Below are 25,102 nucleotides of genomic sequence, written 5' to 3'. Positions count from 1 at the left end.
ACTAAGCTCCCAGTCCACATCTCTAGCTGTAGTTAGCTGTAGTTAGAGGTTACTCTGGTGATTTGCTCGCCCCTATTTGTTTTGTTATTCTTACATATTGCACCTTTAAGGTCCCTATTACTTCACTTTCTGATGCTTTTGTGGTGCAGGCGATATTACCAAACTAATTTGCAGTTAATCAAATTAACACAAAGAAATCGCTATTTGTCAACCTGCAGTCCTCTGCTTCTCTGAGAGTCTCGGGGCCCCAGGGTGACAGAGAGTCTAAAAAACAGGACTGAAAAATGTATTTCGTACATCAGATTTATTTTATTTATCGTCATAATTACAGCACTGACAGTAGAGAACAGCTGGCTCGACAACATGGTGCATGTGACACACAAAACAACTCATTATTCATTGTGCATGTTGTGTGCATGTATAATCACAATGTTAAAGTTACACAAACATGGATATTCAAATCATACGCGCTACTTTAACCTGCTTATTGCTCTCACTCCTTTGCACTGCTGTGCATGCACATGAATGACAAGTTGCATCTCGAACATTACAGTTTCCAGTAGTCATTACAGGCTGCAGGTGTAAACCATACTGTAGGGAGGTAAAAGTTTGATTCTGCAGTAGAAATATACAGTGTGAATGTTTTGTTGAGTGTTATCAATAAATCATAGTCTAAGACATACTGGAAAACAAGACTGAGCCGTTGGAGAGTATTCACAAGTTTGTATCTGTGTGTTTGTCAAGGTGTGCTGAGGTACATCTGCAGAGCGGGGGTGAAGATTAAGACAGTTCCCAGTATTGAAACTGTGAGGAAGGCCCACAGGAAAATCCTGTCCAACACCTGAGCCACGAACTTCCAGTCTTGAACAACCTGAGTGAGACAGAGAGGGATAGACAGGGACAGAACAAAAGAGAAAGGTGCACAGGTGAGAATCAGCCTCGAGCACTTCTGTCACATAACATGTGATAACATCCCTCATTCAGAGCTCCAGAACTTCTTTGTGTCATTTTTAAAGCAGTTACAGAGAATATAAGACAAAGTTTAAAAGAGAATGTGATACACATGCATGCAAAGACTTTGATCCCACGCCTTCCCTCAGGCTGCCCACCCCCACACCTCTCGTATGAAGTGCTCCTTTTTGATGTGACGGCTGATGTAGCGGACTGAATTTGTGGCTTTCTCCAGCATGGCCAGCCAGGCTTGGTTCTCGTCCTCCTTCCCTGCGAGGGGGCCTTTCTGCTGGCCACTGTGGCCGGGAACCCCCCTCCTCCCCGCACCTCTGCGGGGCTTCAGCTCCGGGCTGCGCATCTCCATATCTGGAAAGTGGTATCTGAGGATAATGGACACTCGCTGTTTAATACATTTCACATGTGTTTTCTAATGTGTACTAGAAGATTGTAAAGGAATAGTTTGACATTTTGGGAAATGTTCTTGTTTGCTTTTTTGCAGTTACATAAGAAGATCGATATCACTCTCATGGCTGTAAATATGAAGGTACCACCAGGAGATGGTTAGCATAGCTCAGCATAAAGACTGGAAACAGCGAGTGTAAAGCCATCAATTCAACATTTCACAAGGGTTATATATCAGACTATTTCTTGGCCAGGATCAGTAACTTCCTGGGGTCTCAGCTAATTGCCTGGCGACTGCTTAGCTAGCTGGCTAGCTCTTTATTTGCTAAGCTAATCTTCTCCTCTACCTCTCGCAAAAGAAAGCAAAGAAGCATTTTCCCCAAAATTTTGAACCATTCCTTTAACTATAGTTGATCCTGTATTACCTGTCAGTGTGTCCCCTCATACACAGCAGTCTGGGCAGTCTCTGAAGGAAGAGGCTCTTTACCCAGGGGGCCATGGGGTGGTAAGTAGCAGAGGAACGGTGGTGGACGTTAATGACAAAGACGGTGACGATGATGGAGAAAGTGACGAAGATCATGATGAAGAGCAGGTATTCTCCAATCAGTGGGATCACCTGGGGACAGAAATGTAATGGTGACTGAGTCTGCTCAACAGCTCACTCTATTGTTTGCTACTTGTTACTTACACAGGATGTACCGATGAGAACATTTATTGGGAATTTATGAGGAGGATTAGTTGACTTAGCACATCAAAAAAGATAACACAACACAACGTCTGCTTCTTAAAGGGGCACTCCAACAAGTTCAGGTTGCTCTTCACGAGCAGTACTCAGCCTGTACAGCCCAGTATGATGTCTCCTGTGATACTGCCCCTTTAAAAGTATTAATGTATATTATATAATTATGATGTTACAAATCTGGATTGATTTTGTAGCAGTTTGTTTTTTGGCAAAGGCCAACATCGTCATACTATACACCTTATTCCTAGCCTCCATGGTAACTTGATTTATGGCCGCATTTTCCATTGTGCATATTCCCTTAGGAAATGTTTTCCATGGTAACAGGATGGTAATCATATTATGATACTTTGTTACCTACGCTAACTCTACTGAGCACCAGCAGTATCACACATAATTGTTTAAGTGAACTTAAACTTACACAGTAACTTCCCCAGGAAACTTGTTGATAACATGCTGAGAATGACGCTGTCACATGCTGATGTGTACAGGTGGCATTCACCAGATTCTTAGTTTAGCCTGTTAGTCCCCTCACTTAATGAAAAGTCAAGGTACTACCGAAATGATTTGAAATTATCCTGTGGAGACCTTGAATAAATATCTGCAGTAAAACTTTCACAGCGACCCATCCAATCATAGTATTTCACTTGCAAACAAAACATTCAACTTCATGGTGACCTTACAGGAAAAGTCAGAGGATCACCAAACACATTATGGTTCATCATCTGGGAACCTTGAATGACTGAATGACAAAACTCTGTGCCAAGCTGTTTTTCTGAATGAGTGAAGGTTTTGACCATCTGGTGGCACTAGATGAAAAATCAGAGGATCACCGAAGTCATTAGACTTAGAGATAATTTGATACTTCTACATAAAGTATAAAATTATAGTTAGTATAAGATAAAATGGAATAGTAAAGTGAACAGTAAAGGGGAAAGTATTTTGTCTTTTTGTGTCTTTTTAGGCTCTTTTTTCCTGTAGAGTTCTGTGTTGGGCTGAGATGTATCTGAAGTCGATAGCTCGTTAATTGAGTTGACATGCAGTTTAAGCTGCAGGTAATTGAGAGGGCTGTGGCTGTGATCTGTGTTAATTAGGACATGCTGCAATTAAGATTACAATTAGGATAACTGAACTCAGAGAAAAAAGGCTGGATGGATGTAAAAATCGGCCCAGTGGAAAGCTCAAAGTGAACATAGGGTTTGATGTAACCCCCCTGAGGAAACCCACCTTTGAGGATGAAGGGATGATTTCTTCTATGACCAGGAGGAACACAGTGAGCGACACCAGCACTGATGTGGAAAGTGACAGTTTCTCTCCTTCGTCAGATGGCAAATAAAACACCAGCACAGTCAGAAAGGAGAGGCCGAGGCATGGGATGATGAGGAACAGGGTGTAGAACAAGGGCAGTCTCTTGAGGATGAAGGAGTAGGTGACAAACGGGTACCAGTACACCCCGTCCCTCCTGCTTCCCTTTACTCCTGTGGCATTGAGGATCTCCCACTCTCCGTTATCGAAGAAGTCCTTACGGTCCACATAGTGATCCACCAGGGTCAGGTCCACCATGTTTCCATCGTAGGTCCAGGAGCCGAACTTCATGGAGCAGTTCTGTCGGTCGAAGGGGAAGAAGGTGACATCCATGGTGCAGGAGGACTTGTAGCTGGCAGGTGGAGTCCATGTGATGGTGCCATCCCACCGCACAATGGCTTTGGTCATCAGGGAACCCTCAAAACGACCGTCCGCGCTGGGAGATGATGAGAAAGAAAGGATGATGAAAAAGTCATAAAGACCAGTGGGTGTAAGATGTGAAATATGCAGCAGAGTTAACAAGCAGTGCCTCACAATGTGCTGCTGATGTGTGCAGAGTGCTGCATAACTCACTTCTCATACAGGACGATGTCAGGCAGCCATATCGTCTCTGAAGGCACTCTGATGGAGGTAATGCCTCCATAGTCATCTGGGTTCCACTTCAGCTTCACATCAACCCACTCCTTTAAATGAATAAATAACAATGCGTGATGAGTTATACAATCTGATACATTAAGCCTACATTTTAGACCGCTATATGAAAGCCTTCAGCTGCATCTTCTGCATTTCAGCACCATGGACAGCACCCGACAGCCGACTGTACAAAGGCAATGGAACTAGGTTTAACACTGTATAGTGGTCCCAACTTTGCTTGTTGCCTTGTCCATGTCCATGATTGTGTGTCTTTGATTCCATGTAATCACCTTTAAACTTCAAGATTTATTGATTAATATGTAAAATTCTGTTGCCTTCACTGAAAATGAGTAATAAATCACAAGTTTCTCAGTGACGTGTTGGAGGAACAGATAAGATCAGCTCTCAAGTGATGACATGACGATCACATGTATGTTCTAACCTGAGCAGGAATAGCCAATCAGAGACAAGGATTTACCCTTCATCTACCTTCTATCTATATTTTCTTTTTCATTTTTCAATTCTTAGAATTTGATATATTGCTCTGCAAAATAATTTCTTTATTTTAAATAAAATGTTTAATTTCTTCGACTAACATGTAAAATTAACAATAATCTAATACATTTATAATAAGTCATGGGAATTATTAAATAAGGTGTTATAGCATAGATAGAATAGAATTAGATAGTGAACCCAAAAAGATGGCACCCATTCAGTCCAATAAGAATTCCTTGCCTGGTGCATATGCCAAAAAAGTTTTCTAGTTTCCAGGTTTACTTCCTGGTAATGAGGCCCACTGAATATACACAGTGAGTTCCCGCTCAGCCCTTAGATTTACCCTTAAATACACTTTACATTGTGAAGACATCAGAGACTTATAAAATCACTTTTCTCAGCTTGAGGAAAGTTTTACAAAAAAATATATATAAATCCTTCATGGATCAAAAAATCATAATTCGCTGCAATACTGCAAATAGCCACTGAGCATAACTGAAAACATTAAGAGGAAGCCAAACAAATGCAAATAGTACTTTATAGTAATAGTATGTACTTGTACATATTGCTTCAGCGAACATATTATTCATAATGACCAATGATACATTTTACAGTCACTAGAAAATACACTTGGAAGGTGTGTGTTCACTGTGTTTCTGTACTGCAGTCATCTAGCATTGAACATACTTTCAGCAGATAAATACTTCCACAGATAATACTGTATAGTGTCTTCATATTGCACTTAATAAAATATGTGTATATTGGAAAATACTCATATTAGATTTGTTAGCTCCGCTTGAATACAGTAGTACACCACAATGCGTGACACTGAACATTTCATTCAGGCTACAGAAGCAAATTGCAGCTAATGAATCAAACTGTTAAAATGAGCCAATCTCCATTGCAGTCATTAAGTACTTGAAGAGTTCACAGATATGAAAATAGCACCTCACAGTTTAAAGATCCAGTATTTGTATATAAAGGCATCAAGTGTTACCTGCCAGAGCCAGACATTTGTAGTCATCAGCTGGTTCTTTTCATCCTGCAGGAAGACAGAAGAGGTTTTATTCACTATTTATACATCTTAGTGGGACTTACTGTGAACAATAAGAGAGGATAATGAGGTGGTGAGGAGCAAACCACAAGACAAAAAATTGAGTGAGATGAAAGAAAGTACTTAAACCTAGCTAGAAAGGAAGATTTTTTTTCAAAGTGGGTTAATTGCTTCTGTTGCTCGCCACTAAGAAAGCACAGTGGAACATCTCGAGGGTTAAGTGCCTTGTTTCGGGGTACGTCTTTACCATTTAATGAGCGAGAGAAGGTACTGTTGGCAAGACTAACACGGATAGTTCTGCCTCATTTGCTGAATACGAGTATTGATGTATACTGCAGAAAACAAAAGAGGGGAAGCATGGAGGGTGGGTGAAAGAAGGTGTGAGGAGGAGGAGAAAGACAGTAATGAATGTGTGGAAGCCAGAGTTTCTGTGCAGGGGAAGCTTCAACGGAAAGCAAAACTAGAGAAAACAGAAAATCTATGGAATGGATTTTGTGGTTTGTAGCTTTTCGAGAAGCGCTGAGGCACGCCTGATTGTACACCCATCCTCTCGGACCAGAAATTGAGCTGAAGCAGGTGTTTTATTCAGAACACCACAAGATGGCACCCTTCTAAATGTTATTTCAGAAGTGCAAACATCAAATGCTGATGTAGTCAAAATGTGGCCCTCTGTGGAATTGTGGAGGCAACTTTGTGTGTATGTGTGTCTGTCCGTGTGTGTGTGTGTGTGTGTCCTCGCGTAAATAATAAATGTGATGTGGTTCCTCTCAGCCTGATGGCCTCATTACTTCCTCTGCTGCTGTGAAAGACCACTTTGGACCTCTCCCTTCACCTTTCTTCTCTTCCTGCCTTCAACTCTTTAAATCCCCTCGGCTCCTTACCTTCCTCCTTGTTTATCCTCACACTCCTGTCCTCAGCGTAGCTTCTGTGCTGTAGTTCCTCTGTTAAACTCCCTCAATAGCCAGCCATTTCCATCTGTTACTCTCTGTGTTTGCACGTGTTCCTCTGCTCTGCTCACCTTTTAATATTTCCTCCTAACATTAAATAAAGACCTTCTGCCCCGTCCTAAACAGATAATGAGCCAACTCTGAACACCACAAAATCCTCATTGACTTCTTTCTGTTCCCTCGCGCATCGCTGCGATGTTGAGTCTAACGTCCTCCCCTCCTTCCTCCTTTCCTTTCTTTCCTCCCTCTGATCCTCAGAAGACTCTAACAGGATTTTATTAACCATGTTACGTAAAGCTATTTTAATTTCTGCACAGTGCTTCCTTAACAGGTACACACAGCTTAAGACTGTGCTGGGTTTGTCTCCTGGAAGCTTTACAGCCTCTATGTCTGGTTTGCTCAAGGGCGCTCAGGAACTGCAGAGACGGTTTAAAATAAATTCATCTGTATCATATTAATATAATGCATAATGTATGGCAAGGAGAGAGACAGAGCTAACATTGAGGATACTAAGTCATGTCCTCAGTATTTTATTTTCTTTCTAAATGCTGAATTTATGGGCTTGGGCAACATCTCATTTCTGATTGACCTTTAAGAGGCCAGACTGATTCTATTGATTTTCCTTCAGCTGCTCTCCCTCTGTCAATGTAACTAAAAATGCAGAGTAAGCTCGCCAGCTGCATACCAATGAGATGCAGTTGTTCCAATCAAAATCTGTTGAATAACGTCCATGTTTATGCTCATTTTATATCAATCTGAGATCCTCCCATCTGACACAATAAGAGGAAGCACAATAGCACAATCTGTGACCTTGGAGTTGAAAACAAAGAAAATTACTAAGAGCAATTTCACAAGGTTTCACAAACACAACCCAGAGGGACCAATTTGTTTAAGTGGCTCGTATGTGTTTGTGTGTCTGCGTGTTGTTTCCTCACCACGTCAACCAGCTGTGAGATCTTGAGTCCAAAGCGTACAGTGATGGTGTCATTGGCGTGCTGGACGGGCCGCACCCACTTCTGGTAACCCCTGAACAGGTTCCTCAACAAAGAATCCTCCATCTCGGCCAGCGACACAAAGTCTTCTTGAGCTGAAGGAGCCAGAGAAGAAAGACGCGATGAAGACAAAAGACAGAGGAAGTACAAGGTGTTGATCAGAGCAAAGCTGTGAATGTGAAATAAGTGAGGTAGTTGATTATCAGTAAGCTGATATGTTTTGTCAACAATTTTGATTTGATTGATTAATATTGATACATTAATTTTTGATAAAGGAAGAGATGTGTGTCTGCACAGAAGACGTTTCAGCCTTGTTTTTCAGTCATCTGGCAGCCGCTGGAACAGATATTCTTCTCTTTCAATCAATGCAGCTGTCTACACAGCTGTTGTGCAAACACAACCCAGAGCCCTTAAAGCCTGTTTTCTTCCATTTCATGTGTGTAACAACAGTGATTGTTGTTGGATTTGTTGTGTGAGTGCTGTCAAAACACAGGAGGCCTACACACAATAAAATGAGTCATACAACCTGGAAATAGGTTTTCCAGCATTTTTGCACTTCCTTTTCCTTCGTCTCAAAGTCAATAGTTTTTTATTTAATGTGTTACAGTGAGACGCCTTAAATAATGTCTGTTAACAGCAAGCTTAAGAGATTTTCACATTTTCTTCGATGAAACAAATTCTTTACAGGCTGCATTAGTTGCAAACTATTCTAACTCTAACTTTACAACTTGTAGATGGATCAGTTTGTAGTAAAGTGTGTATAGTGTAGTGTAGTAGGAAGCTTGGTGTTGGTGAAGTCATGCAACCGCAAGATAGTTCCTTTACAGCCTACCATTAGCTTTATACTTCTAGTGAACATTTACACTTTAAACATCATAAAAGTGGTGTTCATCTGTGAAGTTATCTTGCTGACTTCAGATGTCAGTTTCACATGATTATGGCCTCCCCGCCTCACCATACTGCTCTGCTAACGTGCTGCTCTCAAGGGCGCATGCAGGCTGTATGGACACTGTGGGGCTTGCAGCATGATGATGTTCAGTGGGTGTCATCTTTACCATGTTCCACATTTGAGTTAAGTGTGTTAGCATGCTAACATTTGTTAGTTAGCACTAAGCACAGCATACGGCTGATGAAGATCAAAAAGGTCATGAGGGTTCATCTGTCGTGAATATCTGTACAAAATGGTGACAATCCATCCAATGGTTTTTGAGTGGACTGACTGATTAACATGCCTGGACTGGATTTTTTCAGACATTTTATAAAGTAAATTATTTGATTTAGAAAAACAAAACAAATTTGAATAAAATAGTTTCATGTCACTTTCATGTGCACAGACAGATGTGTGAAACCCTCTCGCGAGATCATGCAAAGACACGGTCATACATGAACAAAGTGAGCCACCTCTCAAGAGTCTCAACAGCAAGTGGAAAGAATAATTTAAGTCAAGGCCTAAGAGTCAGACACACACACACACACACACACACACACACACACACACCATCAGCCATGGACTGACAGCTGGTCATGGCCGAGCAAATGCATCTAAGCTCCCAAGGCTGACAAAATGATCATGCTGACATGATCACCTCAGACAGAACAATTGCCAGGGGAGACGAGCTGAGCTCAGAGCGCTTTGTGCAGCCAGGCACAAGACATAATAGTCAGTTAAAGAGTGACGCTCACACTGAGCAGGAGACAGTGCAGTGAAGGAACAGGGCTTTCACTTCACCAGCCGTGGTTCAAGTGCAGACAGCGGGGAGATATCAGGTCTCTTTGGTAGACAATTACAGTAAACATACTCTGATGTTTTACGGTTGTAGAAAAAAAACCCACATTATGGTTTGTAATTCAGTTTGGTTCAGTTGAAAGTACACAGTCGCTCAATGGACAGAGGGACATGCTGTATTTAGTAAGAATGAATGTTTTAGTCTTGTAGTCAGACAGTTATGAGACTTAAAGTTTGCATACTTGATTGTACTGACAGCCAGGGCGCTCACCAAGAGCTATATGTCCCCTCGAATTGTCCTCAAGCGAGACACTGAACCTCTTCCCTGTTACACTTTGTAACTCAGTCTAAAAGATGCAGATGACAGCAGCATTTGCTGGACGCTCAGAGCATTTTGTGGTATTTGTACTTGAGCTGCACAACAGAGACTCCCACTGTACTTCAGTGGCTCTATCAGCTCCGCGCTCCGATCATTCGACTGCATAAGAGGACCAATTTTGGCACCGCCAATAGTGGCCTCACGTAAGAGGCCGAGGCTGATAGACAGGAAAGAGAAGTTCGAATCAACAGCCACTCAAACAAGAGGGATGGAGCAGAGGAATGGAGAGAGCTGATAAGGAGAGAGTGAGACAGAGTGACCCGGAGCAATTCCCCGCGGTGTCTGAGAGAGACAGAGCGAGGGGGCAGGGTAGAGGTTGGTGCAGAAGGAGAAGTTAACTGGGGCAAGGAGAATGAGAACAGACAGCAAAACAGATAGAGGGGAGAAGGCAAATTCCCATTTCAACTACTTTACACAAGGTTCTAGTGTGCAAACCCTCTAATCCGACATGCCACACAAATTACTGTTGTGTAGTGTGCTACTGTAGTTTACAAGAGTTAGAGGAGATTTTTTTTTTCTGGGGTAGATTCTGTACATCTACAGTAGGTTCTTGAAGCTGAACACTCGCTCCACCTCCTGCCCGTCAATGCAAAGTCCAGTGTGGCATATTTTTTGTTTTTCCAGCAGAAAGCTGCTGCGTCGTTCCCCCTCTTCGCCTGTGTCTGTCGTAGTCAGCTGACTTCGGGTGTTTACTCCACCCATTTTATGCCACGATCCTCTCAAGCCACTCGTATCATTGCTGCCAAACTTTAAAACTGTTCTTCTCTCTGCTGCAAATTGTAATTTCAGTGCAAACCGTCCCAACCCTCCACCCCTTTCACCTCCAGCACCCAAGGTCTGAGCTCAGAAGCCTGATCTCCTTCAAATCCATCCAGATCTGAGTCGTTCGACTCCACCAGGGGAGTATCCTAAACAAAGCACAGCTCCGTTAATCCCTTAAAATACGAGACTTTGTGAAGAAGTCCAATCACCAAAGACGATTCACATTTCTCATCTTTATTGAGCACAGGTCATTAAATACTTGTTCACTCATGATAAGTCTCTCCTGATTGAAATCCTATGAAGAGACCAAGAGCAACAATGTCTTAGTCCGTCCCTCAATACTTTCCATATTTTCCACTGCCTGTGTGTTTCAACTAGTAAAAAAAGAGAATCAGTAATTCAGTAAACAGCTGGACACTGTAGTTTTCAGCAAATGTTACTCAAACATGAATGAATTATGAATGTTGTTCATTAAGAAACAATGGGGCTCTATGGCACAGAGGAGTAAGCTGTATCAGACTTTGGATAAGCGGCTTGTTAACGGATTAATTCATCACTGGTTTTTGTTTTATAGTTTCTCCTACATATTAAATCAACACTGTCTACATTTTATCATGAGAAACTGCTAACATTGCTTTAAATGACTTTAGGGTGTGTGACACAAATAAGTATATTTCCTGTCTTCTGCCTCCACCTGCTTCCTGTTGGGCGTGCTGAAAACTGAAGTCAAAGCAGAGTTCACACTCAGACAGATTACCTCCCATTGCATCAGAGCCCCCGTAAAGCTCTCAGTTTGTAAAGGCTTGAAGCGGGGAGTCGGTACACTCAGTCAGCTGAATCCCATCTACCATCTCTGCAGGAAGCAACTCTGTCTCGAGATCGTCATCAACAGAAAACGCAGGAGCCCAACAAGTCAAACACCGCAGGGATGGATTCCTCAAAGAGACCACGTCCTCCCTCAGACAGGGGCTGATTGAATCTGAGTGTGTCTGTGCGCGTGTGTGGTTGATTGAGCAGAGGTGAAGGGGAGAGTATTGATTAGAACGCAATGTCTGATGGCGGGGGGGTGGGGTTGACTCTCCGTGGGGAAATTATGATGCATTAGTGCGTGCATACACTGTTCGTGTGTGTGTGTGTGTGTGTGTGTTTGTGTGTTTGTGTGTAAGACTTTCCTGATGATTGATATAGACACCAGGGTGACCCAGTGTTCAAACAAACACCCTGCCTCCTTCTCAATCTGAAACACCCCATGGGCGACACAGTGGTATGATCACCTTGTCACTGCCGCCATCTGTTCACTGTGGAACCACAGCGGGATGTACCACTGAGAGGGGTGAAGGGATGATAGGGAAACGGAGGGGAATCCAATTTTGTCTTTACACACTGTAGTGCAAATGAAAGATAGTTTAACTTTTCGTCTTTTCTCCACGCAGCTGTCACCGGTTTATAATGAGGCGCTTCCAGGCTGCTGGAGAAGAGGAATATTTTCAGTCCAGAATATAGAGAGAAGGAAGCGAGGTTTACCAGCTTGTTTACCCATGATGCAACAAGACAGGTACCTCTAGGGTAGCCAAGACTTTTCACTTTGGTTAACTTCATTAGTCATAATGCCCGTGAGGTTACTGTATGTGAGCGTGCACGCCAACACATGTTGGTTTGGTAGTCACTTGATGCCAAAGACACTTAACATCACATGACCAGAGGTGACCACAGGTGACCACACGTGTGCAATATTAGAGTCGTGCTATGAGCTGTTTTCACTGGAACTCATTTCCATTGAATTAATAGTACTTGTGGAAACAGTTGTCAGAGAGGATATGTGAATTATCTCGAGTAACAGATCCGGTTGCAGTTGAATTTTTAAGGTAAATTTTGAAAGCTTTGACCTCCACGAATGAAATTCTGTTCATTTCTTTTCAGGTGGCAGCAGATCTGAAAACCTGGACAGATAAAACCCAAGTTATCTGCATGGCACTAGAGTAAGGCTGCACGATATGGCAAAAAGAAAACATTTTACAATTATTTTGAGAGATATTGCAACTGCAAAATGATTCACAATTACTGGGAATGGTCATTTCAGCGTCACAATTTTCATTTTAATTGAAAAAAATGATAAAATTATGACGGTGTGACCAAACAAACATGTCTACTTACATCTGGAGAGCCAGTTTTGTAGGCCAGGGCATCTCTGCAGCACTACAGTACTTCTTTACAATGCTAACACATTTACCTTTGTCAAAACATTGCAACTTCTGAAATTTGGATATTCCGATAAAATATTTGATTAATTGTGCAGCTTTACACTAGAAATAAGTGACAAAATATGGTGTTTTCTTGTCATTTGGGTGAACAAATTCAAGCATGATGCAGCATGCAGACCTGCTTCCACTGGGTGGCATTAATTAAACCTTCTTTACAGGAAGCTCAGTGTCGGTTTAAAGTGTGATTCCTCTTGAGCTTCGGTGTGGACTGACACTGGGACAGCTAATTGGTCGCTGAAGGCTAAGGCCGAGCGATACGGCCTTAGAATACTATCAGGATATTTTTAGGCTTTCTTGATATATGATATTAATCTCTGTAAAAGTACTTTATAAATGCTGCAACTGGTGACAAAATCAAATATCAAAATAATCTTGACCAAATACCTCGATATGGATATTGTGGCAATATTGTAGGGATGACTATTATATCTACCACATCACGATGTAACGATATCCAAAATCTAATATATCGATATGATATCGATATATTGCCCATCCCTACTGAAGGCACATTAATCATTTCTAGTCAACTTTTCATCTGATCTCTCTCCTTCTCCCTTTTACTCTTTCACACTAGCGCGCGCGCACACACACACACACACACACACACACACACACACACACACACACACATGCAGCATAAATATACAGCAAGCAAGATTTAGAGCATGTGCTGCCAAGAGCCACTCCATCTTAAGATTAGAGTGGTGTATATGCTTTACAGTCAGCTGAATCAACACACACACACACACACACACACACACAGTCGGTGTAAGTGTTTGCTTTCCTAGCTGACACAATATCTCATTCTTCACTTGTCATAAGAAACCCTGTGAGACAGAGGATTTACAGTTGTATTATTATGTAAGGCAATTCTGTCCTCATTAATGTCCATGTCCTCATTGTCCCCCCTCACATTGTCCTCCTGTAGCGTCTCACTCACTCACCCTCGGTCAGGAATCCCAAGGTGGCGCTGCGCTCCCGTTCTTTAATAAATCATGACCGTGCTCCTCTCGCCTGACCCCATCGTGTTGTCCTGCTGCCTCCTCCACGGGTTGAAGCGCATTAATATATGAATTACACAACATATATATAAAGCTCCTTCCTCATTAAGAAGCACCAATTAGTGTGTTATAGATGGATGAGGCTGCACCGCGGTGGGATGCTGCGCTTTCATCGCGCAACGAGATCCCAAATCCTCTCCAGGGCTCAACTGTTCCCGGACCTGGAGTCGTTTCAGTGGACAGATAGGACGCTTCCTGCCAGGTCGACAGCTTCAACAGTTTAAAGACAGATTGTGTTTTCTCAGTCTTACCTTGCATAGTAGCCTTCCCGAGAGCCAGGGAGAACCACAACACCGCAACCGCAAACTTCATGCTCCCTCCGGTCCTCAACAACACCGACTGGATGCGTCCACAGCGAGGATCAGCTCATTTTACTGGCCGCGCATCACTTCAGCAGCCGAGTGGGACCTCCGGAGCGTCACCGCTGTGGTGTCCAGTCTGAATAATGAAGGACGGACGCGTGTTGGTGGCTTTGTATAACACGATGTGAGGCAGCAGCAGCTTCAGTTCCTCTCGTCCCCCTTTTGATTCCTCCCGTTGTGTCGCCTGTTCCGTCTCCCTGCTGCCGCTTTCCGTGTGTGTGTGTCCCGGTGCAGAGATGGACGCTGCCGGAGCGGAGCCGGGCTGAGGGCGGGACGGAGGAGGGCTGGCCCGTCAGAGGATGGAGATGGAGGGAGGACAGACGCGGTCCCCATCCAGAGAGGAATAAATAAATACATACACAAACAAACAGATAGATAGATAGATAGATAGATAGATAGATAGATGTCAAATAAAGGTCTGATAAAGGTCAAAATACAAACTCAGATTAATGCATATATTCAGTTTTGGTGTCAAACAATATGAAACAATGCCTCATATTTAAACAGTTCACAGTAATCTGAATGATGCTCTAATGCGGCTGATGCAAATGAATCCAAAGCAAAGAAAGGACTAATACTAATAGGTATTTCTTAAAAGAGTAATGCACCAGGTTAAAAGGCAGTTCAAAGTTTCAGGTGTGTGGCACTTCTGACTTCCCGTCATTGATGGTGTGGTCACAGGTGGTGAGAACTATGCTCTGTCATAACTGTAGTAAGATGACACATAAACCACTGAAGATCAACAGATTGAAGACTTGTTCAGCTACTGTTAAAGATACAATATGTAACATTTCTGCCTTAAAATGTCTAAAAGTATATATTTTGTTGAGCGGTGTACTTACATGATCCTAAATGTTTCCAACGATGCTTGAACCCAGAGAAATCCGTATTTTTGTTCAAGGTAATGGTGTGTTTCATTTCGTCACCCGGCACTTTAACTTTCAAGTAGACATCAGATACGTCAGAGGGTGAGGGAGGAAGTCACGGGCGTAACTAAATGTAACGTGAATAAAGCTTTAATACATTACATTGTCCGTTAACATTTCTGCCTCAGTCACGTAGATAGATATATTCATCAGCAACAGTGGTTGTTGAAAGCAACATTATGTAGAAATTGGCATTTTGTGCGATTTGGCGCCCCCCGTAGTTTCTGAGTGCAACACCACTGCCGTAAATACAAATCCCAGGTCTGTAACAACTTGTCAGACAAAACTCATTACGTCATAACAATGTTATGTGTTGAAAGCTTGTATGTTGAAGTAAACATGTATGTAAGGCTGTGATCCTACCCTCTCACTGAAGTTACATAGTGCAGAAGCAAGTGACGGAGACACCATTCACCCTGTTTGAAGCATTTATTTTAAAGGAAAAAGTTACATAATTTTGCTTTAACAATGAAAACAACAACCCCCATGATCCCACGCTACATTTGTTTTATTGATGAAGGTTCTCAGTCATCCAGGTCATCGTAAATTCTGAGTCTTTTGTTTTGTTTTGATTGAGAGCCCCCTAGTGGCAGATATCGTACACTGTGCGTCAAAGCAGTTTCTGCAAGTGGGAGAATGAGCCTGATGGAGCGAAACACTGGCAAAGTACTTAAATACAGAGCTGAGTCCAGTGTGCAGCAGGCCTTTTCTTAAGTTTTGATTGCAACTGACACGTTTGATTTAAAAATAGGTTTACGTTTTTTCATGTGTATCTTAGTGCAATACTCACACGCCTTTTTGTACAATGAAAAAGAAATGACCTGCTGTAATAGTTCCTGGTCATAAGGAGATTGAACTGGGTCCACACAGTTCTTAATCTCCGAGTCTAATTTTTACACAAATGAGGTTGGTGTCTTCTCAAGATACAGTGTAGTATTGTTTATTTGTGTTTGAACAGACAGTCTGCACTTGCTAAGCTTTAATGAGGGGAGGTGACTTTTAAAGATACCCACTTTATTTGTCTAACGCTGACTAAGAATAAACTTATACTGTTCAAGCTTTTGCTGAAACTTGAAATACACTTTTGCACAGAATGAGGACTGTGGATTTTTGTCAACCTTGCCCATACTTTAAGAGTGGACAAACAAAGCAGCCAGCAGACAAAAACTCCTTCAGTGTACAAACTTGCACGAGTATCACTTAAGACAGCCTTGAAAAATGTGAACCTGTTCTTTAAATCAGAGACAGAAACTCTTCACTCTTCACTCCTTAACATTACCGACATCAATCATCAACATGACTTCATCAAGGCTTCAACTCAAGTTATTCCACAAAAGGTCACGTGCAGTAAGGAGCGAAGGATTGCGCAGAACAACAAGGCCGAGCAATTTACTTTATGAGTAACACTTGGAGATGTCGTGAAGCACTTTAGTCGATGATAAACGGCTTAAGATCATCTTTCGGGAAGCAGTGACCTGTAAGTTTCCTCTCAGAAGCCCATCACATTGTTTTATAGGCGGTGAGCCTGCACATTATCGTAAATCAACGGGGGAGGGCAATTTGATGCTTCTCTCATTCAGATACACACAAACTTATACATGCCACGTCACGCCATACCGTCATCTCTTTACTGTCTCAGGAGACTGTGGGTGAGGCCGTAAGCACAGAGAATGACTCAAGCAAAACTGAATGATGTAAAGAGACCAGAGGGAAAAACAGATCCCAGATGACTGAACGATCCACCCTGCCACATCACATCCTGACACCGAATCTGATTAGAGCCCATTATGTACGAGAGCATCCCGGACCCTGATTAGAGCCTGATTCCAGTGGAGACTGGAGGTGCTCGGGCTACTTTGTTATGTATGTTGTTATTCCAAACCTCTCGCCTTTCACTGCTAAAAGGTAAAGTGGCAAATATGAGCACTTACTGTAGCACCATCTATCTAATTACCTGCTGTACAAGCTGAGCGGATGAGGCGATCTAGTTATTGATCGCACAGAGAGTTTCCATACTCCCATATGCATCTCCTCCAGCTCAGTTAACCACTGTTTGGAGTTAATATGGAGAGAAAATCGGAGCTACATGAATATAATCAGGCTCCACAACAGGCTCAGCGTGTTTATTTCCCTCACATGTGATATAAAATTCATTGTGTCACTGTGTAAAAGACAGAATGTGAAGAATGGGAGTGATTTATGGAGGGGCCGACGTCCAAACAAGCCAGACCATCTGACAGGGAGCAGAGCAGAGAGCTCGGATTCATTTGCTTTGTGTCATTTATTCAGGCAATCAAAAAAGCAGTTAGTTGACTCGTAAAGAAGTCACGGCGGGCTCGACAAGGAGATGGACTCCCTCCCTCCCTCCCTCCCTCCCTCTCTCTCCGTCTCGTAATTAATTTGGAGCAAACAGCAGCTGGAAGAAGAACTGCAAGGTGAATCATTCTGCACCCACGCGCAAACACAACAAACAAATGCACGGGATTTGACGGTCCATTCATAATCGACATGCACACACCCCGATTTGCTGCACACACGCAGGTCACGTGCTTGAAAATCTGCCACTTGGCTGATGGTTGGCTTCGAGTATCTCATTAAATGCTGTCTTACTCAGGCACCTGATCGCTGCTCTGCGATTGCCAAGACTTGCCCACGGGGGAACCCAGCCTATCTGTCTCACACACAAACACACATGGACAGAGACACACACATACACACACACGCGCGCGCACATCTTTCAAGTAGGCACAACCTTCCCGCTTATCTAACACCCAAACAAACTCTGCCACTTCTGTGTCAGTGCACACAAACTGGCAGCCAGAGTCTTACGCTAGTTATCCAGCGCTGGAGGTAAATGGAGATTCTGGATGGTCTTTAAATTGCAGACTACTTCAGTAATTAGTCTCATTCCACTTTCAATCCATGTTAATTAAGAAAATGAGTTCACATTACGGTCATCAGCGCTGAGGGGAAGTCTGGAGAGCAATCTGTGCTTTAATTATAAGAGAAATGTGAAAAGCCCCATGTTTTTGAGAGAATTGTCTCAACTGCTGAGTGTTCTGCAGAAGATAGGAGGTCCTTCTTTCTTTCTTTCTTTCTTTCTTTCTTTCTTTCTTTCTTTCTTTCTTTCTTTCTTCTGCCTCACAATAGGTTTTAAAGAGTAAGTTTACCCCAGAATGAAAATTCAGTCATTGTACTCACCTTCCATGCCTGTGGAAAGTCGGGGGAAGTTTTGTTTTTTAGCTAGTTAGTCCACATAACATTTCTGTAGCTTCACAGCAAAACAGCATTCTGCTTAACAGCTAAAGTAAATGGGGACTTGTTTTTATATGCAAACAAAAACAACAACATAAATTGGCTTCATACAACTCGTCCGGGATCATCCAAATCTCCAGAAGCCCCAAGATACAGAAATTTTTGGGGGACTTTGAAACTTTTAATCAGCATGAGGGTGAGTATGACTGAATCTTATTTTTTTAGGTGAACATAAACTTTTTTTTGTCTTGACCCTTAACATTTTATCAAAAATTTTAACAGAATCTCAATTTTCTGTCCTTTTGAGGAGGAAAGGAGTAAGTGTGTTTTTGTCAACGAATGTGGACGCATGGTGACCTAATGCGACATCTTATGCTTTGGACTTCTCAGTCAGCTGCCTTTTCAGCTGTCCTTAACAGGCCGAGGCTTATTGCAAGAACATAAAGGCGCCTTCACCTGACTGCCCAAACACACACACACACACACACACACACACACACAGAGAGAGAGAGAGGCAAAACAAAGTACTGTAACAACGCATGCCTCCATGCTCGATTCAAACTGCGGTTGTTCCCAACACCATTTAACAGCCAGGATCCAGAGTGTGCTCGGTGACCTTTTCAATGCAGACAGTGAAAGAAAAAGTGAACTACAGCTAAAATAGGAGCATTTGCCTGGGGCTGCGTACACGTGTGTTCCTGTACATCTATCTTTACGAGGACTAGCTTGATTTTAAACCCTAGAGAGCAAAGAGAAGAGAGGCCATTTGGGATTCATTTGGATCAAAGGGAAGAGCCGCTGAGATAGAAAAACATGGACACTCAGTTCGTTCACAACTTCATGCTATCAATCAAGTCATCAAATAAAAAGGAACACTGCTTCATTACCTGGCCACTAGCGGTGCTTTGTAGGCTAACATAAGCAACCCGTGCTCCTACCCTGGAGTAGTACCAAGTGCAGCAACTTCACCGCTGGACTTTTCAGGCGTCATATGCCATCCAAGAGAGGGAATGCAACAATGAAATATGTCAAGTTGCAAAAAATACAGTCAAGTTAAGATAGCCAGCTAGCTACCTCAGCCTCCCTCGTTGCTTTTTTTGAGGAAGTGACATACAAAATAGCTGGACTACCCCTGTAGAGTTGAGCTTCTGTACTGGAGAATGAATCTAATGTAGACATACCGGTAAGGCATAGTGTTAAGGTGCATTAGCATGATAACTCTAGGAATGAATCTATGCATTAAGGTATAAGCATATAAGCAGCTAAATCTCACACGAGGAGATTTAGAGAAAGCTGACACGATTCAGACGAATCCCTGCTGCAAGAGCCGATAGCAGGGACTCCAGCTGCTGTCATCTGTGTAGGAACCAATGTCACATCTTTATTGTTCCCTCCTCCACTGTCCCTCCTTTTCATACCATCATCTTTATTTATATAAAGGTTGGTGCAAAGCATTTCCCACCTGCAGTGATCCAGTATGGCTGAGTGGCCAGTGTCTCTCGCAAGGAGCAGCGCTCAGGGGAGTTAAGCTAAATCTTCTGACAGAGACCAAGAGTGAGAGAGAAAGAGCGAAAAGGCGGGAGACAGACATCAGAGAGAAGAGGACCGCAGCTGAATTAAGAAAGAGTCGTGGATTTCAAAGAGAATCGTTTAGATCCAAACAAATCCACGCACATGTTGTGTATTTTAATGCAGGTTAATAGAGAATGAAAGGATCTGAAGGACAGAACAGAAATCACCTGTTTCTCTCGACTCTGTAGGGATTGCAGGAACAGGCAAAACATGCTCTCGACATGTACTGTAAACGCTGCACTGTTGTCAGACTCCCAAGAGAAAGTGCTTACAAAGTTCTGTGGTGCTAAAGGAAAGATTCAGAGTAAAGGGCGACACGTATGTTTGCACACACACACACACACCTATTCACACAAACAGCAGGGATCAGGTGCCTGGCTGGAGAGCGATAGATGCGGAAAAAATTAAGCAAAACAGACACTTCAGTGCAAAATCATACCTGAGAAAAGTAAAATCATCAAATGAAAATGAGAACACAAACAACAAAGACAGCGAGCAGAGAGACACATCGGGAACCGCGATCCGTTGCTGATTACGACAAAGCGATGGGCCTGATTTTCTGCCCCAGTTGCCGTGGCAGCCAGGAGCAGCTGCAGTGGCAGGGTAGCATTTCCCTCCACAGCTCCGCTCCTCCATTCCCCGAGCCGGTCGATTATCAATGATACGGAAAAGCAAGGAAGATCCTGCCGGGCCCGCTGCCCAGCACATGCTGGGGCCTCAGGAGGGGGGAGGTGGGTGAGACATACACTGAGAGGAACGGTTAGAGAGAGAGAGGGAGAAGGGGACATGTTGGCTTCGTTGATACACCAGTTCATGCTTAGAGGCATGAGGGACAATAGGGAATGGAAAACAATCACACATACACACACACACGCACACACAATTTGGTTATGTCCCTTAGGAGGTAATTGTATCGACTTTCATTAATTCCCTGGGGATTAACACTAACATTAACCATATGTGTGATGCCACATCACCACACATGAGCTGGATACTGAATATGGCAATGACTCCATGTCAAGCACACATTTATATCATTGGATTTAATGACATTGCGCATCCGTGTTTGATTGGATGCCTCCGGAGAAGCATAAATCTCACCTGTGGCCAAGTTTGTTTTCTTCTCTTCATTATGTTGCACATAACTGAAAATGGGTTAACAGCCTGTTGCTACAGGTGGCAGCAGAGACATCATTCTGGTAATACTGCTTCTCTCACCTGTCCATTGGGTAACATCTGGCGATGTCTGTGAAGCCTTGGATGAAACAGTCTCAAACTGTCTCATACAGGACTATCCGTACCCTATTCTTAACCGTTGTACACCGCCTTTACACAACAGAGATGTGATGAGCGAACAACACAAATATGCAAAATACTTGCATGCAAATATAATGCATCAAAACTATTCACAGAGGCAAGAAAGTAGTGCAGAGTTAGCCACGCACTGTGGTAGTAGCTAGCTAACTACTATGTCTTTTTTTCTGTTTCATGGCAGTTGGCAGCCAGCTTTAAGGTGCGTTAGCCACCTGCTGACAATGTGAGAGTGGAAAGGAATGGAAATGACTGAAGAGGTGCTGATATATTTACACAATATTATCATCATGTGCATTATTCACACAAAATCTAATTATTTTATTTCATTTTTTAAATATCACAATTATTGTATATATCAGTATTTATTTTGTGGTACGCATGTATAAAAGGCTTTTATTTTGAAGGGAGAGCATAGCCCCTCCTTCCTGCTGCCACGGGCAGTGACGACAGTACAGAGTGAAGACGTCAGGAAAACAATAGTTTTCAGCCATGTTGACGGACCTTTTTACCTTTTTTCCTGTTGAGAGTTATGCACCTGAGAGACCTGAAACTTACCTGTGTTTCTGACGTGTGTTTTTGGAGATGTGCTTTGTGTTGACACTCCGGGTATAAGTGAATGAAGAAACGTGAGTATCGTTCATATCGTTGTATTTTATTGCCTCGTTAAACTGTTAAAACGTGTCGGCAGTAATGTGTGTATTTTTCACTGCTGTGTCTGTTATCCTCACCTTGTTTAGAGATCACATGTGATTCTCTGCAGCCTTAAGTTGTTTATGCTAGCAGTTACGTGTTTATGAATGTGGTTGTTATTCTGGTCCTTAATTGCTCGTTGAGAGCCGACATGTGCGCCGTCTGTGAGCGCTTGTGTTTTATTTCCCTCTCTCAGCCAGCAGAGGGCAGTGTGCATATGTACCTCATGATTATCTTAATATGTATGCATTCTGGGCATTTTTTGGCTAAATCAAGATAAATACACAGGAGATAATGGTGTATACATTTATGTTTATGGTTGATGTGAATATATACAAGAAATTATCAAGGCAGAAATAATATTGTTTATTATTGTTTATTATTATTTCAGAAACTGTGTGTGCATGTACACGTGAGTGTCAGAATAAAGCACCACTGCATTGAAGAGACGCCGGCCTCCCCTCCTTCTTGTGTCCTGACCGACACACCATCTTGGATGCTGTAATTAACCTAAACGAATCAGCTGTAGATCCCTACCTCTCTTACATTGGTCCTTCGAGCCGGATACAGCATTCAAGATGCTGTCAGATGAAGAGCTCCTCGCTGATGTGAGACCCAGGCGTCGGACACGTCGACCTGCCAGGCTCCAGGATTATGATGTGGACTACATGAGAGATCATCCTCGAGACTCATCACAGTGGCGACCGCCACCCTCCTCCCCTCCCCCAGAGCAGGCTGCCTTCCTCCCTCAGTATGGTCCAGTTAATCTGAGTCAACTCCACTCACCTCAGCCTCCCTTTGGTGGCTCCCCTTGGGATGCTGCTCACTACGAGACACCTCAGCTAGCCCCAGGTCACCTCCAGAGGAGAAACCATACAGAGATCCTACCTGGAGCTCCCACCTCATCCCAGTGGAGCTCTTACAGAGACCCCTCCCTCTATCCTGACATCCGAGCCATCCAGGAAGAGAACGTGAAGCTGCTACAATCCCAACAGATTTTTCAGTCTACCTTAAAGGAACTCAACGAGGCACGGAAGGAAATGAAGGAGCTAATTGATGTAGCCCGCTCATTGAGGGAGGATATGGAACGACCGATTGGATCAGCTTCAAGTCACAGCAGCTACAGACCTCTAAGAGCCAGTGCTGCAACATCCCAGCCCAATCCAATTCCACTACAGTCGGAGGAAGAAGCTGAGGAGGACTGGCCTGCTCCTCCACCCTGGCCTGAACCTGAGGATAACCTGCCGACGGGCATGAGTGGTCTCAACCTCGGGCAAAAGGACACACATCAGAACCACCCTCCTCACAGTTCCCCAAATCAAGCCCAGTCAACCTATAAGACCCCTACATTCGCCTCATTACCTCATCAGTTCACCCATTCTACCCCCTATAACCCGGCCCTGCCTCATTCCCTGGTGCAGCCCTCTCAGTCACCCTCTTACCCTGCTCCTGTCTCCACAGGCTCAAGACCCCCAGTGTTGCTACAAGCAGCACCTCCCCCAGCAGCCACTAGGACGACGCCCAGCTCACTCCCCACTAACCACCATGTACAGGCTCCTGTGTCAGAACTCGTGTATCGAGGCCCCAAACCTACAATCCCCAAGCTCATTCAGCCAGACCCCAGTGAGTTCGCTAGACTCCGCCTTGCTTTGGAGAATCTACTCCCCCCAGACTCTACAGAACTCTTCAGGTACCAGATCCTTGTGGATCACTTGAAGTTGGAGGAAGCTAAGCTAATAGCTGATGCTTATTTAAATTCTCCCACCCCCTACACCGACACCATGAGAGCTCTGTATGACAGATTTGGCCAGCCTCATCAGCTAGCTTTAAAGAAGATAGCTAGTGTCCTAGAAGCCCCTGAAATCAGACGTGGTGACTCTGCAGCATTTCAGAGGTTCTCTCTACAGATTCAATCCTTAGTGGGTTTACTCAAGACCTTAGGCCCAGAGGGAGAGATTGAACTCAACTGCGGCTCCCATGTAGCTCGTCTCCTGACCAAGCTTCCAGCGGAACAGAGAGCTGACTTCCGTCGCCATCAGTTCAAGCAGCCTGGGACCTCACACACCCTGCATGATCTGTCAGAATGGCTCAGCTACGAGTCCTGGTGCCTGAGCTTTGACAGCCAAGTCAGTACAAGAACCAACAGAGAAAGACAGCCTCCTAGGCCTGATACTCGTCCTGGGAAACACATGGTGACGGTCCTACACGGCCTTGGAGAACCTTCTGGGGAGGTTTCTGCACCGAAACCAAGTTCTGGGCAGAGGAAACCTATGGGGAAAGCCTATTGTGCCTATTGTCAGAGTGTTGAACATTACCTTAGTCAGTGCAGAGAGGTCGCCAAACTCTCTAAAGAGCAGCTCAAAGAGTGGATTCAAGTTAACAAGCGGTGCTGGCGCTGTGCGCGGAACCACCAAGCAGCTCAGTGCACGCTGAAGAAACCCTGCAGCCTTTGCCAGGGGAAACACCTCCTAGCCCTTCATGAGATAAACCTGAGGCCCGAGAGAAGCAATAAGGAGGCTGCAGGGAAGGAAGAGAGCTGCCTCACTAGCTCTGCCTCTGACTCCCTCTACCTCGACCGACCTGGAGTCAGTAATCGGGTCATGTTAAAGGTCGTTCCGGTGCTTCTACATCACAAAGGGCGTAGTCTCAGCACCTTCGCTCTGCTGGATGATGGTTCAGAGCGGTCCATGCTGTTACCAGCTGCGGCCCAATCACTGGGAATAAAGGGGGCCCCGGAAGATCTTCCCCTGCGGACGGTCCGGCAGGACATCCAGGTGCTCCATGGACATAAGATATCCTTTCATTTGTCTCCAGCTGCGAACCCTAAGGTCAGTTATAAGATCGACGGTGCCTTCACGGCTGGTCGCCTCAGCTTAGCCCAGCATACTTACCCCATAGATCAACTCCAGAAGAAGTATAAACACCTCTGTGGCCTTCCCATACCTGCCTTGAAGGATGCCAAGCCATCGCTCCTTCTCGGCTCTGATCAGTCACATCTCATAACACCTGTGGAACCAGTCAGACTTGGACCGCCTGGTGGCCCTGCAGCAGTCCACACCCGGTTGGGATGGACCCTCCAAGGTCCTGTCCGTTCCATGGGGCGGCCAGCTGACTCGGTGCAGTGTCTCTTTACCTCCCTCTCCCCGCAGATGGATGAGCTGTATCGCCATGTCGAGAGGCTCTGGCAGATAGACACTGTACTTCACCGACCAGAAAGAGAAGTGACTCGGTCAAAACAGGACCAACAAGCAGTTGCATTGTTGGACACCAAGA

At 43.9% G+C, this 25,102-nt stretch overlaps 1 protein-coding gene across 1 annotated transcript; it reads right to left on the bottom strand.

Annotated features, from left to right (window-relative positions):
• Positions 1-289: 289 nt before the first annotated feature.
• Positions 290-18,292, bottom strand: chrnb3a (cholinergic receptor nicotinic beta 3 subunit a). Its single transcript, XM_084372961.1, has 10 exons — positions 18,200-18,292; positions 14,915-15,065; positions 13,962-14,356; positions 7,462-7,613; positions 5,523-5,567; positions 3,971-4,080; positions 3,320-3,833; positions 1,779-1,969; positions 1,118-1,331; positions 290-871 (listed from the first exon to the last, which is right to left on the bottom strand). Exons 3-10 carry the CDS (start codon positions 14,020-14,022, stop codon positions 740-742), a joined length of 1,419 nt encoding a protein of 472 aa, XP_084229087.1. The 5' UTR covers positions 14,023-14,356; positions 14,915-15,065; positions 18,200-18,292; the 3' UTR covers positions 290-739.
• Between the last annotated feature and the right edge of the window lie 6,810 nt (positions 18,293-25,102).

The sequence above is a fragment of the Pagrus pagrus genome, assembly GCF_965226575.1.
Source record: "Pagrus pagrus genome assembly, chromosome: 2".
Classification (NCBI taxonomy): domain Eukaryota; kingdom Metazoa; phylum Chordata; class Actinopteri; order Spariformes; family Sparidae; genus Pagrus; species Pagrus pagrus.
This window is presented reverse-complemented; position numbering and strand designations above follow the sequence as displayed.